General features: G+C 43.6%; 1 protein-coding gene across 2 annotated transcripts; it reads left to right on the forward strand.

Moving 5' to 3' along the window:
• The first annotated feature begins 332 nt into the window (after positions 1-332).
• Positions 333-2,336, forward strand: LOC123044169 (uncharacterized). Of its 2 annotated transcripts, none has more exons than XM_044466827.1 (3): positions 333-732; positions 803-1,807; positions 1,907-2,336. In XM_044466827.1, exons 2-3 carry the CDS (start codon positions 836-838, stop codon positions 2,075-2,077), a joined length of 1,143 nt encoding a protein of 380 aa, XP_044322762.1. In that variant the 5' UTR covers positions 333-732; positions 803-835; the 3' UTR covers positions 2,078-2,336. The 2 variants fall into 2 exon arrangements, with proteins under 2 accessions (XP_044322762.1, XP_044322761.1); XM_044466826.1 differs by having other exon boundaries at positions 337-736.
• Positions 2,337-15,811: the final 13,475 nt, after the last annotated feature.

Raw genomic sequence — 15,811 nt, forward strand, 5'->3', positions numbered from 1 at the left:
ACCCAGAAAGATGGGAAGCCTTGAGTGGCTGGCTGGGATGAACCTTTGAAAATCTGTGTCGCCGAATCTTGTGATCTTCACTATGATGTTGAGGAAAAAATTTCAACTCCACACATAATCAAATCAATGACAACAACTTGACAGAATAAGATAATTCATCACCGAGTAATTGAATGTGCCAGAAAAAACCCTCTCTAGCTTTATGGCACCGCCAAAAAAGGACGAGAGGAACTTTATTCTCATAAAACTATGTTCACTAAACACCAACGAAGAACATATAAAACTCCTAAAATCAGAAGACCCTAACACTAAGGTGACTGCCGAAGGCGAGGGAAGCAGAAGTATATGCAGCGGCGGCGGTCCTTCTCTCAAGAAACCCTCATGTACATATCTAGATTCGGTTCATTTTATTAAGCATCTTACATTATACAAGGTGCCGAGAAAAGAAAATAGGTACACCTAATACTCGGCTGCAGGAGAGCATTTCCGAATAGGAAACTGTTCACCCTCCCACCAGACCAGCGGAACAAAGGAAATAATCGATTTCCTTCACTGAAATAAAATCCCTCATCTTACTTTTCTTGTCTCCTCTCTCCCGTTCTATCCCGTGAGTTGACTTAGTTTTGCTCACCACAAGAAATTAGACGGCCTCTACAATCCGATCAGAATTCGGCTTCAACCTGATTGATCGATCGATCTAGGCCGGCTCTCCGCTCTGCAACTGCGTCCCTGGCAGGTAACGAATTCCCCGTGCTATCCCAGCCATTGTTTGCAGTAGCTCATACGCGTCACCGGCGTGCAGCTGAGGCCGCAGCGAGAAGCTGAACGCCGCGCCATGGAATTGGAGGCTCCGGTAGTCGAAGCAGATCCGGGGAGAAGGATCACAAGAGGAGCAGGAGGCGGCGGCGGCGGCGGCGAGGGGGAGGGCCCGGTTGGTCGGACCACCCTCCTGCCCTGCCCCAATTGCGACATCCAGGTGGTGCACAAGCTGGCGCAGCTGCTGCTCCCGGGCCTGGCCGCGGCGTGCGTCGACAGCACCCTCGGGAGCCCCTCCTCCTCGCTCGCCGTCCAGCTGCGCGCGGAGCTGGTGCGCTACGTCGCGCACCGGAGCAGCACCCCGGCCGGGGCGGAGGAGGATCAGGATCCGATCGACCGCGACGACCCGGCCGAGGCGCTGGCCGTGTTCCTGGACGACTTCGCGGGCAGCAAGAGGAGCGTCGCCGTCTCCATCGCCGGCTGGCTGCCGTACCTGGGCGGCGGCGACGACGGCCGCGACGACCGGATCGACGACCTCGTCGAGGAGATGGAGGCGACCCGCTTCTGGCCGGTCGAGCGGCGGGAGGCCGTCGCGCGGGACCTCCTCCGCGGCCTGGACGCCGGCGGCGGCCGGTTTCGCTGCCGCGAGGAGCTGGGGACGCCGGAGGAGCTCGCGGACCACGTCGCCAGGCGCTGCGGCTTCAGGCCCGTGCGGTGCCGGAACCACGCCCAGGGCTGCCGGGCCGAGGTCTCCGCCTGCCGCGCCGACGCGCACGACGAGGCGTGCGCCTTCAAGCTCCTCCCCTGCGAGCAGCGCTGCGGCCTCGCCGTCGCCCGGCGCCAGATGGACCGGCACTGCGTCACCGTCTGCCCCATGAAGCTCGCCAACTGCCCCTTCTTCCAGCTCGGCTGCGAGTCCGCCTTCCCGGCCTGCAAGCTCGGATCGCACTGCGCGGAGTTCCTTCGGCCACACCTCCGCCTGCTCCTTAGTCCGAGCAAGATCGGCGCTGATCGTCTGGATCCGGAGGAGCGTCTTCTACGGCTGGAGAAGGTGTCCATCTCCTCTCTTCTACTCTAGTTTTCTAACATTGCTTGCTTAATTTATTGGTAAAATACTGGCAAAACTGATGCTACTCTATGTATGTTTCAGTATGATTCCGATGGTGCGTTGGGCGAAGCTTTGGACGTGAGGTCTCTCACTAACGCTCTTGCTCAGCTAGAGAAGAAGATGAACGCTGAAGATGGTTCCCCCGGTTACACCGGAGACGACAACAAAGAAGCAGTGCCCACGCAAGATTCCAACTCCGCAGCTCTGCACTAGTTTCGTTCCCTGATGCAGATTTTTTTTGGAAAAAAGGCATTTTTGTTTCGTATATACTCCCTCTGTACCATAATATATATGTCGTTTTAACAGTTCAAATTTTGAATTGCTAATGGTACGGAGGGAGTATTTTTGGAAAGCACCACACCTTTTTTTGAACAACCGGCAGAAGCGTTGTCCTTTTATTCAGCAGAACATAGAATTTGTACAAAAAACGATGGTCCCATTATTTAAGCAGTTTATACAAGGTTTGCGGAAAGTTTAAGTGCTACAACCTAGGGTTTATGCTCTCAGCATTATTTGTCTCGAATGCTTCGCGCTGGTAGTAGTCCAAAGTGATGCCTCTTTCTTGATGACATCAAGTAGCATTGTTGTTGTTCAGAAAATTCTAGCATTTTCTCGTTTGAATTCATCCAAGAAATGACCATGTTGTGGGAGGCAATGGCCTTCCATTAGGCTTGTTGTTGTTCACTTTGATCCATCATTCTTCGAGCGAGCACACTTAAGAGGAGTTTCGATGGCATCAAGGCGTAGCCACTACTTGGTCAAGTTCTAAAGCCTTAGGGTGAATCCACACTAGAAGAGAAGATTGCCGTAGATTTTTGCACTCTCTTGCACAAGGGGCAAAGGCCATGATTTTGCCAACTTCGCTTGGCTGACTGATCGGCGGTCCAAGTTTTATTCTAACTATGCAAAAAGGTTGGCCTTTGGCAGCGCCCATGCACCCACATTGAACTCTTCATGGACGAATGTGTCGAGCCGCTGTATTGTGTGTTGTATGCTGTGGCTTCCGAGTAGTGACTGCTTTCTGTGTGTTTCCACACAATCCATCCTTGGTGTCTGCACTGAGTTGAATTTCACGAAAGCATGCACAAAGTAAGACGTACTTATGGAAGTGTTCCATGGATAGGAGGGAACTAATTTTTATCTTGTGGATCCATGCATGATCCATCATGGCTTCCCACACTTTCCAATTCTTCCCCAGTGAGACCACGTAGATGAGGGTGGGGGGCAATGTCCTTTGCCTTTTTATCGTTAAGACACAGGGAGTCACAAAAAGGGGCACAAGCGCCATTACTCATTGTGATGGTGGTAGAAGAATATAATAGGTCAAGTCCGCCTCATCGCACGGGTTCCCCATGCCCACCCACATCCTTGAAGATTATTTCTATTCATACCATGGCCATCTCAATCTTAGAGTATAGGACAATTTCTCAAGGTGAAGCACACCAAGGCCCCCCCCCCCCCCCCCCGGATCCTCGGGACTACAAACCGTTACCCAATTAATCACATTTGACGCCAATTGTTTTGTCGGTACCCGACCACAAGAAAGCCCTCTCAACCTTCTGAGTCCTCTCATTTATCCTAGACAACCTCAAGCCCCAATTCCATATCTTATGTACTCAATTCGTATTGTCATTGTACACCCAAAAGGGGGAGATTGAAAGTGCAACTTTATCCTTAAGTGGGTTTTGGTGTATATGACAATATAAATTGACGAGTAACCTTGTATGTTGAGTATATATATGATGGGTTAGTCCAAAGGTTGAACGCAAAGATGGTTGTGGACCCCTCAATTATCAAAGAGAGAAGCAGCTTTTGTCAGCCCTGCTGGGATGCAAATCATTCAAGACGTGCAGGGATGCATTCGGCTTGCCCAGAAAATGGGCTATAAGTAATGAGAAATAGGCTGTAAATTTTTAGAACACAACAAATCGGCAATTAGTTTCAAATTTCATTTTTTGAATTCCGAGATTTTAAATTTCATTGAAACTTTTGCGGGGAATATTTCATTGGATTTTAAATTAATATGGTTAAATCTAACTCAAAATTTTAGGATTAAAAACCTCTCGGACCCCACTGAAATATGCAAAATTTCGTTGATTGTTTTTACCATGGCTAGAATATAGGCTGTAATGCTAACATAAATAATCTGGGCTTAAAAAAATTCTGAAGAATTAGCAAATGAGCCATATACTGGGAACTCCCCAAAAATTTCCACGCCCTCACTTCTACCATGATTTTTATGTCATGGACAGTCTAAAGAATGTCATGCAGGTGCGTCTCCTGCTCGCCCAGGACGAAATACCCATTTTCTATCATATTTTTTTGTCATAGAAGTAGGAGCCCACCACATCTATGATGATATGTGTTTTTGTCACATTTATCTTCATAGAAGTGTCATAACCGTGACAGAAAAAGTTTCTGTTCGGGCCATAATGTCATGGATGTGTCTTTTTTTTGTAGTGAAAGATATAAGTGAAGCACATAGAGTATTCTAACAAATCATGATAAATATATGTATCCCTCAAAAGGTGTGTCCAACAAACAATGATTGTGGCAAACTAACAAGCAAACAAAATAAAACTATAACACAAGACGCTCCAAGTAAAACGCATATCATGTGATGAGTAAAAATATAGCTCCAAGTAACATTCCAGTGAATTGTAGATGAAAGAGGGGATGCCATCTGGGGTATCCCAAATCTTAGACGCTTGGGTCTTCCTTGAATATTACCTTGGCTGCCTTGGGAATCCCCAAGCCTATGGTATTTTCGCTCCTTATTCCTTCATCCGTCGTGATCTCACCAAAAACTTGAAAACTTCGGTACACAAAACTCAACAAAACTTTGTGAGATCCATTAGTATAATCATCAAATCATAAAGTTTAGGTAAAATCATTCATAATTGTTCTTGCATAATAATTACTATATTCTAACTTATCCATGACTTATACCCCCGATTAATCCACAACATCATTAAAATAAGCACATAATGCAATAAAAACAGAATCTGTCTAAAACAGAACAGTCTGTAATGATTTGAACAAAAACCATACTCCTGTAGCTCTTAAAATTCTGAAAAATTAGGAAAATGTGGGTAATTTGTATATCAATCATGTGTGAAATTTTTAGACCAAATCACATTCTAGTAAAAAAAATGTAAATTCCTGCACTGGATGCAAAACTTTTAGTTTTTGCACAAAATCAAGTCAACCATCATCTAAACCATCCCAAAGGCTTTACTTGGCACAAACACTAATTAAAAGATAAAAACACAATCATTACAGTACCAATAATCATGTCCTCACACAAAACAGAAATAAAATATAGACATTTAAGATAACTATTTGGTTGCCTCCCAACAAGCGATATTGTTTTATGCCCCTAGCTAGACATAATGCATAGTTTCAACTATTATCATCTTTGGATTACAAATCCTCAATTATACATCCAGACTTTCTAGGAGATTTGGAAAACATATTTTTAAGAATTACACTCGTAGGAACAAAATTGAGGAATTTGTTTTCAGTAATAGGTTCCTTTATCATATCGATGAAGTTGGGTTGCACGCTAATCATTTTGAGATCCTATTTCTCTTTACTAGAAGGGGCACCCTTATTTCTAAGAACATACATAAGCTTAGAATTTTTATTTGTGGGAATCCTCTCTATAGTTTTAATGGAAGAAATGTTGAACCCAAATTATTAATGATTTCTTCCAATTTATATATTGTAGCAGGACTCACTATAGGAATCAGCTTATTTGCTGTCTGCCATGGCACACGATAAACGCACCAAAAGCGGATGACAAAGCCCTTTGCCGTCTGCCACCGACGGCAAACCAGCCTGGCAAAGAGAGTGACGGTAAACAACCTCTTTGCCGTCTGCTTCCCCAAAGCAGACGACAAAGGCCCTTTGCCGTCCATGGCAGACGACAAAGAACATGGACAATAATTAACAGGCATTAGCCACGTTAGGTGGCTAACGACAGTCTTTGCCGTCTGCCAGTGGACGACAAACATGTCCTCCCCTTTGTCGTCCGCCACAGAGGGCAAAGTAACCAAATGGTATAGCTCCCAGGTTGCACGGGTAGCTGCCACGTGGCCTCTTTGTTGTCTTTGGCAGACGACGAAGAGCCCTTTACCGTTGGTGGCAGACGGCAAAGAGGCTACATTGCCTCTTTTTTTCTTTTGTTTTTTCTTATATCCAAGCAATTTCACAGTAATATATAGCCGGTCTATTCTGCTAATATTAGTAGAATAATTATTCTGATAACACTTCCGCACTGCACGCTCAACGCGAGGGCACTGCATCCCCTATCAAACGAGCATTGCAATGTCACTAGGAAAAACTGCATGCACTTTTTGGCATTGCTTTTGCTCTAGTTTCTAAACTGTTTGTCGGGACGAGGTGTATAATATATCGTTGGATAGCTATGGAAAATGCGCAGCCTCATAATGTTGAACACTTTTCGAGATTCATCGCGGTTTAAGAGCAATTTTAAAAACAGTGCGCGCATGACGGGATGCAACGAGCGTATTTTCACGATTTTTTCTAAACCGCACATCGGAATGAAGCAAACGATACGGTGTTGGAAAGATATCATCGAGCCGCATCTTTTTTATATTTATTATTTTCTCTAATTTGTTACAGTTTAAGATCAGTTTCAAATTTACTAAATCGCGGAATTCTGTTTTTCAATTTTTTTCAAATTTTCGATATTGTTTTCACTCCAGTTTTTTACCGTTTGTCGAAAAGAGGCGTGTAATATACCGTTGAAAAGATATGGACGAGGCGCAACTTTCATATGTTGAAATATTTTTGAGATTCCTTACGGTTTTTAGTTAATTTTGAAAATCGTGTGGCTGACGACGAGAGGCAGTGGCCATTTTTCGCGAAATTTTTACAAAGCACTGAGCGGAATGATTCAAATTATATGCCGTTGGAAAGATATCGTCGAGACACAACCTTTTCATGTAGAACGCTCCCTCTAAATCCTTACGGTTTAAGACCGATTTGAAAATTACCGAAACGCGGACACTCTGTTTTTCGCGACACCCAAATCGCCGACTGAACCGCAATAGACAGAGGAACACACTGCATCAGACTGAAAACCGCACTGCTTTAGACAGACAAGCGCACTGCATGATTTATTTTATTCAGAAGTATTTTTCTTGGGCGAGAAAGTTGACCACGCTTCACATCGGGCGGAAGTGGACCGCTACACCATTGAGAAGTGAACCACATTACTTTTTCTCGTTTTTGTAACAATTTTTCGCACTTCACGATTGGGAGCAAGTGAGCCGCGACATTATGGGAAGTGAACCACAGGGACGAGACGAGTTGACTGCATGTCTTTTTACCTTGGATTTTTAAAAAAATTATTGAATGTTTCTTTTTGTCTTTTTTTCACTCTCTCCGAGAGGAGACTAATGAAGTGTATTTTTATACAATTTTTTTGGCGTTCCGAACTGCATCAGACAAATTTTTTAGCGAAGTAAACGAGTGCCTTACAAACCCACGCATCGAACAGAAATAGAATCGCCAGATCTGACATTACAAATGACTTCTATGGGCCATGCCGGGCACTCAAATATGTGCACGAACCAAGGCTGGGATGACTAATCAACAGAGTACACCACCAGGAAACTCCCATTCAGAGGCCACAATACATCGACATTGTGCATCATAGAGATAGTTAGCATCATGGGGTCATGCGATGAGAGCAAAATAGTCAATGTGCACACAACTACACAAGTTTGCAAATCACCTTCTTTCCAGGACCAGGAAATCGCTCTTTACAATGGGAATGGGTGGCGTTCTGCTTGCACCCACACTTTGGACTGCATGGCGCCGGTGGGGCGTGCTACGCGCACCCACGTACTGGACTACAGGGCGTCAACGGGGGAAGGGGGTGCAGTTGATCTCGGATGGGTCAACACATCTACCGGTGAACTGCAGTGCGGAAGGGTGATTTAGCACTGCACTGCACATCCAACCAAGCTGCACAAAGACGGGGCCATGACCGACCTGCATGAGGGCCGCGACCGAGCTGCACAAGCCCTCGTCGCCATGCCGTTCACCCCCGATTTTGTTGCTACAGAGGAGGGTTTGTGGGGTGGTGAACTCACCTTCGATCCAGTACACCTAGACGCTCAGCGGACTTCTCCCCTGCTGGCAGGAGTCAAGGACTCCCAAGGCAACATGTAGGACCTTAAGAAGAGGTGTCTAGAGGGGGGGTGATTAGACACTAAGTACCAAAGTTGCGATTTTTAAGATCTTTAAGTTTAAGTGGAGTTTAGGCACAAGTTTAACATTCACAATACATAACAAGCAAGCATGCAAAGAGTATATGAGCAGCGGAAAGTAAAGCATGCAACTTGCAAGAATGTAAAGGGAAGGGTTTGGAGGATTCAAACGCAATTGGAGACACGAATGTTTTTGTCGTGGTTCCGATAGGTGGTGCTATCGTACATCCACGTTGATGGAGACTTCAACCCACGAAGGGTAACGGTTGCGCGAGTTCACGGCGGGCTCCACCCACGAAGGGTCCACGAAGAAGCAACCTTGTCTATCCCACCATGGCCGTCGCCCACGAAGGACTTGCCTCACTAGCGGTAGATCTTCACGAAGTAGGCGATCTCCTTGCCCTTACAAACTCCTTGGTTCAACTCCACAATCTTGTCGGAGGCTCCCAAGTGACACCTAGCCAATCTAGGAGACACCACTCTCCAAGAAGTAACAAATGGTGCGTTGATGATGAACTCCTTGCTCTTGTGCTTCAAATGATAGTCTCCCCAACACTCAACTCTCTCTCATAGGATTTGGATCTGGTGGAAAGAAGATTTGAGTGGAAAGCAACTTGGGGAAGGCTAGAGATCAAGATTCATATGGTAGGAATGGAATATCTTGGCCTCAACACATGAGTAGGTAGTTATCTCTCAGAAAATGCATGCTGGAAGTCTAGGTTCAGTTTGATGGCTCTCTCCACGAACGAAGAGGAGGTGGAGGGGTATATATAGCCTCCCCACAAAATCTAACCGTTACATGCAACTTGCCAAACTCGGTGGGACCGAATTGATAAACTCGGTCGGACCGATTTAGCAAATCTAGTGACCGTTAGGATTTTCGGTGGGACCGATATGCAACTCGGTAGGACCGATATGGTTAGGGTTAGGGCATAACGTAATCTCGGTGAGACCGATTACACAAACTCGGTTGGACCGATTTTGGTAATTAGCTAACCAGAGAGTTGGTCAGGCAAACTCGGTTGGACCGATTACACAAACTCGGTGGGACCGATTTTGGTAATGAGTCTACCAGGAAGTTTGCATTGTAATCTCGGTAGTACCGATTGCTCAAACTCGGTGAGACCGAATTTGGTAATGGACACACACAGAGAGATTACAATCCCATCTCGGTGAGACCGAGATCCCTATCGGTGAGACCGACTTGCCTAGGGTTTGTGGCAGTGGCTAAGACAATTGAACTCGGTGGCGCCGGATAGAAAGAATCGGTGGGGCCGAGTTTGACTTTAGGTTTAGGTCATATGTGTGGAAATGGGAAAGTAGTTGAGGGTTTTGGAGCATATCACTAAGCACTGTGGAGCAAGAAACTCATTAAGCAACACCTCATCCCTTCTTGATAGTATTGGCTTTTCCTATAGACTCAATGTGATCTTGGATCACTAAAATGTAAAATGAAGAGTCTTGAGCTTGAAGCTTGAGCCAATCCTTTGTCCTTAGCATCTTGAAGGAGTTCCCACATCCTTTAGTTCATGCCACTCCATTGTTGAACTTATCTGAAACATACTAGATAAAAGTGTTAGTCCAACAAGAGATATGTTGACATTAATTACCAAAACCACCTAGGGAGCACTTGTGCTTTCAATCTCCCCCTTTTTGGTAATTGATGACAACATACATCAAAGCTTTAGATAAAGATATAAAGAATAGCAAGTAAAGCTTTGGAAAGACATGTAACAAGCATAGGCTCCCCCTACATGTATGCAATCATGTGAATATGGAATATAGAGTCATGTGAGAGCATAACCATGATAGAGTGGGCAATGTGTTACATGTATCTTGGCCATATGCATCAGAGCAAAGAATATTAAGGAAAATACCTTCATGCCCATGAGTCCTTCTTGCAAACAGTATGTACATCAGCAAGAATTCCTCATACACATGATTGTGATGCATATACTTACCTTGTAGTCTTGAGTTGGCTTAGGATGGAATGAACCTGCGTAAACAAGGTTAGATAACACAGATACATCTACTAGCCAGAGCAAACAGAAGAGACTACAAGAATACCAATACTGGGATGACATGTAGAGAGTGAGTACTAAGTACCACATTAGATTAGACATGTCCCCAAGAGTAAAGATATGCAATGAATTTTAAAAGATTTCTTTCCCTTAGATGTCTTGCTCCCCCTGAATCTAGCATGGGATATTGGGAGAAGATAGGGAACAGAAAATCAGAGCTGAAAGATATAAATGAACAGAGCTAATGCAAGCTAATGCAAAATAAGCACATATGAACATGTCTTTCCCCTCAATAAGACATGTGGCATCTCTCCTCTTGAACACCAATCATCTGGGATCCTTGAGAAATACTTTCTACTTGAGTATTCTCTCCCCCTGGAGATCTCTTTCTCCCCCTGAGGAGGTGATACTCTCTCTCTGATGTGATCTCTCTAAGTGATAAGCTTTGATGTGATCTCTCTCTCCCCCTTTGACATCAATTTCCAAGAAGGGTTTGATCCTTGAGTCACAGACAAAGCATTTATAAAAATGTGATGCTTGTAGAGGACAAGATTCATTGAGTGGAGCTGGATCAGAAGAAACACAGAATAAGTGGCAAACTGTTTTTCCTGTTGTGAAATCGGTGGCACCGAGTGGTATGCTTCGGTTGTACCGAAAGGATTCGGTTGGACCGAAAACAACAAATCGGTGAAATCGAGTTCATCACAGAGAAAACACTTGTCACCTCAGCTCACTAGACTAGTAAGATCTCACAAAGATTTGCAAGGAATTTACTGAATGATATGCAATGAATTGGATGCAGAAAATGCAGAGCAAACAGAAAGAAAGAATGAAATCTAGATGAAGTTTTTTTTGAAAGGGGAAACAAATATGCATGAGACAAATGCAAAAACACAGAAAAGAACACAAGAGAACTTCATCTAGAGATGGTCGGCGACAAAGTCACCTATGTTAGAGTATATTGACTTAGGAGTCAAGTGAGATCACTTGATCATAGGTCATACTCATCGTTTAAGCTCAAAATGGGGTTGCCATTTTTCGTTTAAGCATCTTGATGTATTCACATCTTGTCGAGTTGCTTTAGCTCATGACTTGGAGTAAAGCTTCTCTAAGATGGAACAACATACCTTGGTTGGTGGTGTTGAACATGTAGTTGAACTTATGTGGGTTGCTCAAGGTTGATGTAGCTCATCAAGAGTTGGGAGCACCACTTGGAATTTGAGTCCATCTACCTACATGGGTTAGTTCTTGCAAGGAAGAGCACTTGTGTATCCAAAAATGACAATCATGAAGCTCAACATAGAATTTGTCAAAGGATATGTTTGAATGGTTCGTGCTTCCTTGTCTTCAACCACCATAGTGTAGAAACTTGGTGATGTAGAGATTGCTCAAGATGTGAGTAGATTACAATCTCATGGAATATGATTCCACCAAGTACCTACATGGGTTAGATAACATGCAAGATCAAATATATCCAAGACATAAGATTTTCATCATAAGAGAAATATCAAGGATTAGTCATAAGCTCATGTCTTGCATGTATCCAATGGAGTTTCTACTCCAAGTTTGAAGCATCAATGATGTTCAATTCTCCTCTTAACCTGCAAAACACTTTCTCATCAAGAGGTTTAGTGAATATATCCGCTAATTGCTTTTCGGTGCGAACATGCTTAAGATCAATGTCACCCTTAGCAACATGATCTCGAATGAAATGATGACGAACTTCAATATGCTTAGTTCGAGAATGTTGTACGGGATTATGACCAATTTTGATAGCACTTTCATTGTCACAAAGCAATGGAACATGTTTCACATATATCCCATAATCTTTAAGAGTTTGGGTCATCCAAAGTAATTGAGCACAACATGAACCAGCGGCAATGTATTCCGCTTCGGCGGTGGATAAGGATACCGAGTTTTGTTTCTTGGAGGACCAAGACACAAGAGATCTACCAAGAAATTGACAAGTACCCGAAGTGGACTTTCTATCAACCTTGTCTCCGGCATAGTCCGAGTCGGAGTAGCCAACAAGATCGAAAGAGGCCCTCTTAGGATACCAAATGCCAAAATTTGGTGTATGGATTAAGTATCTCACTATCCTTTTCACGGCCTTAAGATGACATTCTTTAGGAGCAGCTTGATATCGTGCACACATGCACACACTTAGCATGATATCGGGACGTGAAGCACATAGATATAACAATGAACCAATCATAGAGCGATAAACCTTTTGATCAACCGGTTCACCATCTTTGGTCAAGTCAAGATGTCCACTAGTAGGCATGGGTGTAGACATACCTTTGCATTCTTGCATATTGAACTTCTTGAATAAGTCCTTGGTGTACTTCGTTTGAGAAACAAAAGTACCTTCCTTAGTTTGCTTGATTTGCAACCCAAGAAAGAATTTGAGTTCACTCATCATAGACATCTCAAACTTCTCCGACATTAGCTTCCCAAACTTTTCACTAAAATGAGGGTTAGTTGAACCAAATATAATATCATCAACATAGATTTGGCACACAAATAGTTCTCCATTAACCCTTTTAGTAAAAAGAGTAGAATCAATTTTCCCAATTTCAAAGCCTTTTTCAATAAGGAACTTGGTCAAGCATTTATACCACGCTCTAGGAGCTTGTTTAAGACCATAAAGGGCTTTGTGAAGTTTGTAAACATGATTGGGTTTCTTAGGATTGACAAAGCCGGGAGGTTGCTTAACATAAACTTCCTCCTCTATTTCACCATTTAGAAAAGCACTTTTAATGTCCATTTGGTACAAGGTGATATCATGATGATTAGCATAGGCAAGTAAGATGCGAATGGACTCAAGTCTAGCAACGGGAGCGTAAGTCTCACCATAGTCCATACCTTCGACTTGTGTGTAGCCTTGGGCGACGAGACGTGCTTTGTTGCGAACTACTTGTCCATCTTCATCTTGCTTGTTGCGAAACACCCATTTGGTACCGATGATGTTGTGGTTGTTGTCGGGCTTCTCAACCAATGTCCAAACTTGGTTCCTCTCAAAGTTGTGTAGCTCTTCATGCATAGCATTTATCCAATCCGGATCTTCCAATGCTTCTTCGACCTTCATAGGTTCAATGCTAGAGATGAAAGAATAGTTTTCACAAAAGTTAGCTAAACGAGTTTTAGAGCGAGTGATTCTCCCGGTTTGAATATCATTGTAGATTTGCTCGACGGGATGGTCTTTAGCAATTCTTGCTCGAACTCGTGAAAGCTTTTGCTTGGTTCTTGGTTGAACTTCTTCTTCATCTTGTTCTTCTTCTTGGCCTTCTTCATTGTTGGCGTTGTCGTTCTCTTGTCGTGGTGGAGAAGGAGGTTGTTGACGTTCATCTTGATGCACTTCCTCGTTTTCTTCATCTTGGTGTGTCCCACTTGTGGATGCTTCCGTATCAACTCTTGGTTCACCTTGTCGTGAAGTAGAAGCTTCCACTTGGACGGACGAGGTACTCTCCTTCACCTCCGTTGGACGAACCTTGCCAATAGACAAGTCTTGGATTGCTTCCGAAGGATCTTTGTCTCCTACATCAATTGGCAATTGCTCTACTTGCGAGCCGTTAGATTCATCAAACTTCACATCTACCGTCTCTTCAACCTTTCGGGTGAAATTGTTGTAGACACGGTAAGTGTGAGAGTTTGAGCCATAACCTAGTAGGAAACCTTCATGAGACTTAGGAGCAAATTTAGAACGACGATGCTTATCAAGAATGTAGCACTTTGAGCCGAATACTCGAAAGTATCCAACTTGGGGTTTGTTACCGGTGAGGAGCTCGTATGCCGTCTTGCCGAGTAGCTTGTGAAGATACAAGCGATTTGTTGCATGACAAGCTGTCTCAACCGCTTCTGCCCAAAAGTGCTTCGGTGTCTTGTACTCATCAAGCATCGTTCTCGCCATTTCGATGAGCGTCCGGTTCTTCCTCTCAACAACTCCATTTTGTTGAGGTGTGTACGTAGCCGAGAACTCGTGTGAAATCCCTTCTTCGTCAAGAAAGGTGTCCACATTTGCGTTCTTGAACTCCGTTCCGTTGTCGCTGCGAACCTTCTTGATCTTCACTTCAAATTGATTTTGGGCCTTCCTAGCGAAGTTTTTGAAGATCTTTTGGACCTGCGATTTATCATCGAGAAAGAACACCCACGTAAATCTTGAAAAATCATCAACTATAACTAGACCAAAAGAATTTCCACCGAGACTCTTGTAAGAGTTGGGACCAAAAAGATCCATGTGAAGTAGCTCGAGTGGCCTCCTTGTGGTCATGATGTTCTTCACGGGATGCCTTCCTCCAACCTGTTTACCTGCTTGACAAGCACTGCAAAGTCTATCCTTATCAAATATGACATCGTTAACACCAAGGATATGATTTCCTTTAATAAGCTTGTCAAGGTTTCGCATACCAACATGACCTAGTCGTCTATGCCATAACCAACCTTTTGAGGATTTAGCAATGAAGCAAGTTTTAGGTTGAGCCTTTTTAGTGAAATCAACAATGTATAGATCACCTCTACGTATACCGGTAAAGACCATTTTATGATTGTCTCGACGAAACACTTGGCAATCTACTTCAGTAAATAGGACATTGAAACCGAAATCAGCAAGTCTAGATACTGAAAGTAAGTTGTATCCAAGAGATTCAACGAGCATGACATTTTGTATGGAGCTATCATGTGATATGGCCACCTTACCGAGGCCAACCACCTTACCCTTTGAGTTGTCACCGAAAGTGACATACTTTCGAGGACTATCATTTTCAGCAAGCTCACGAAACATGTCTTTATCTCCGGTCATGTGATCGGTACATCCACTATCAAGAACCCATTCCTTTCCTCCTGACATATATCCCCGAAGATTTGCCATAAGACCAAAGTGTCTCATTGCATCATCAAGATCGAAGTCACTATCATCATCCTCATCATAGTATCCATGTTCAACATCGTCATGTGGTGGATCAAATCCTAGAGAGGGTGATTCGTTAGAGTGAGTTTGACAATGATCTTGCTTATGAATTTTATAGCTTCGGAAATAATATCACTAATAATTCCAACATCTCCTTTGGCACGCATAAGGTTTGTAAGTTCAAATAGACGATCACCAAACATAGGATCACTAGTATTCATCTTACTCAAGGCAATAGACTTATGGAGAATTTCATCTAGATTTTTCAAGGAATAATTTGGAAAGCGTTCCTCAAGAAATTTCCATATAGTGTAGGCACACTCAAGAGTAGGCAAGTTTATAATCAAGTTTCTAGGCAAGCCTCTAGTGATAAGATTAACAGTTCTAAGATTCCTAATCATGTCAATTGACTCATCAAGAGTAGGATGCATAGGATCAACATGAGGTACACAATGGCTAGCAATGTACTTGTTCAAATGATATTGATTGAAAATTACAAGCATCTCATTTTTCCACTCATGAAAATACTCTCCATCAAGAATAGGCACTCTATGTCTAAGACTCCCCAAAGTAGACTCATCCATCTTCCTCCAATGGTGATTAAACCAAGGCAATGGAGACCAATGCTCTGATACCACTTGTAGGACCTTGAGAAGAGGTGTCTAGAGGGGGGGGTGATTAGACACTAAGTACCAAAGTTGCAGTTTTTAACTTCTTTAAGTTTAAGTGGAGTTTAGGCACAAGTTTAACATTCACAATACATAACAAGCAAGCATGC

The sequence above is a fragment of the Triticum aestivum genome, chromosome 2B (genome assembly GCF_018294505.1).
Source record: "Triticum aestivum cultivar Chinese Spring chromosome 2B, IWGSC CS RefSeq v2.1, whole genome shotgun sequence".
Classification (NCBI taxonomy): domain Eukaryota; kingdom Viridiplantae; phylum Streptophyta; class Magnoliopsida; order Poales; family Poaceae; genus Triticum; species Triticum aestivum.

Coding starts and splice junctions, on each gene's coding strand:
- LOC123044169 (XM_044466827.1), top strand. CDS start 836: ATGGAATTGGAGGCTCCGGTAGTCGAAGCAGATCCGGGGAGAAGGATC. Junction 1,808..1,906: donor GTCTTCTACGGCTGGAGAAG/GTGTCCATCTCC, acceptor TGTATGTTTCAG/TATGATTCCGATGGTGCGTT.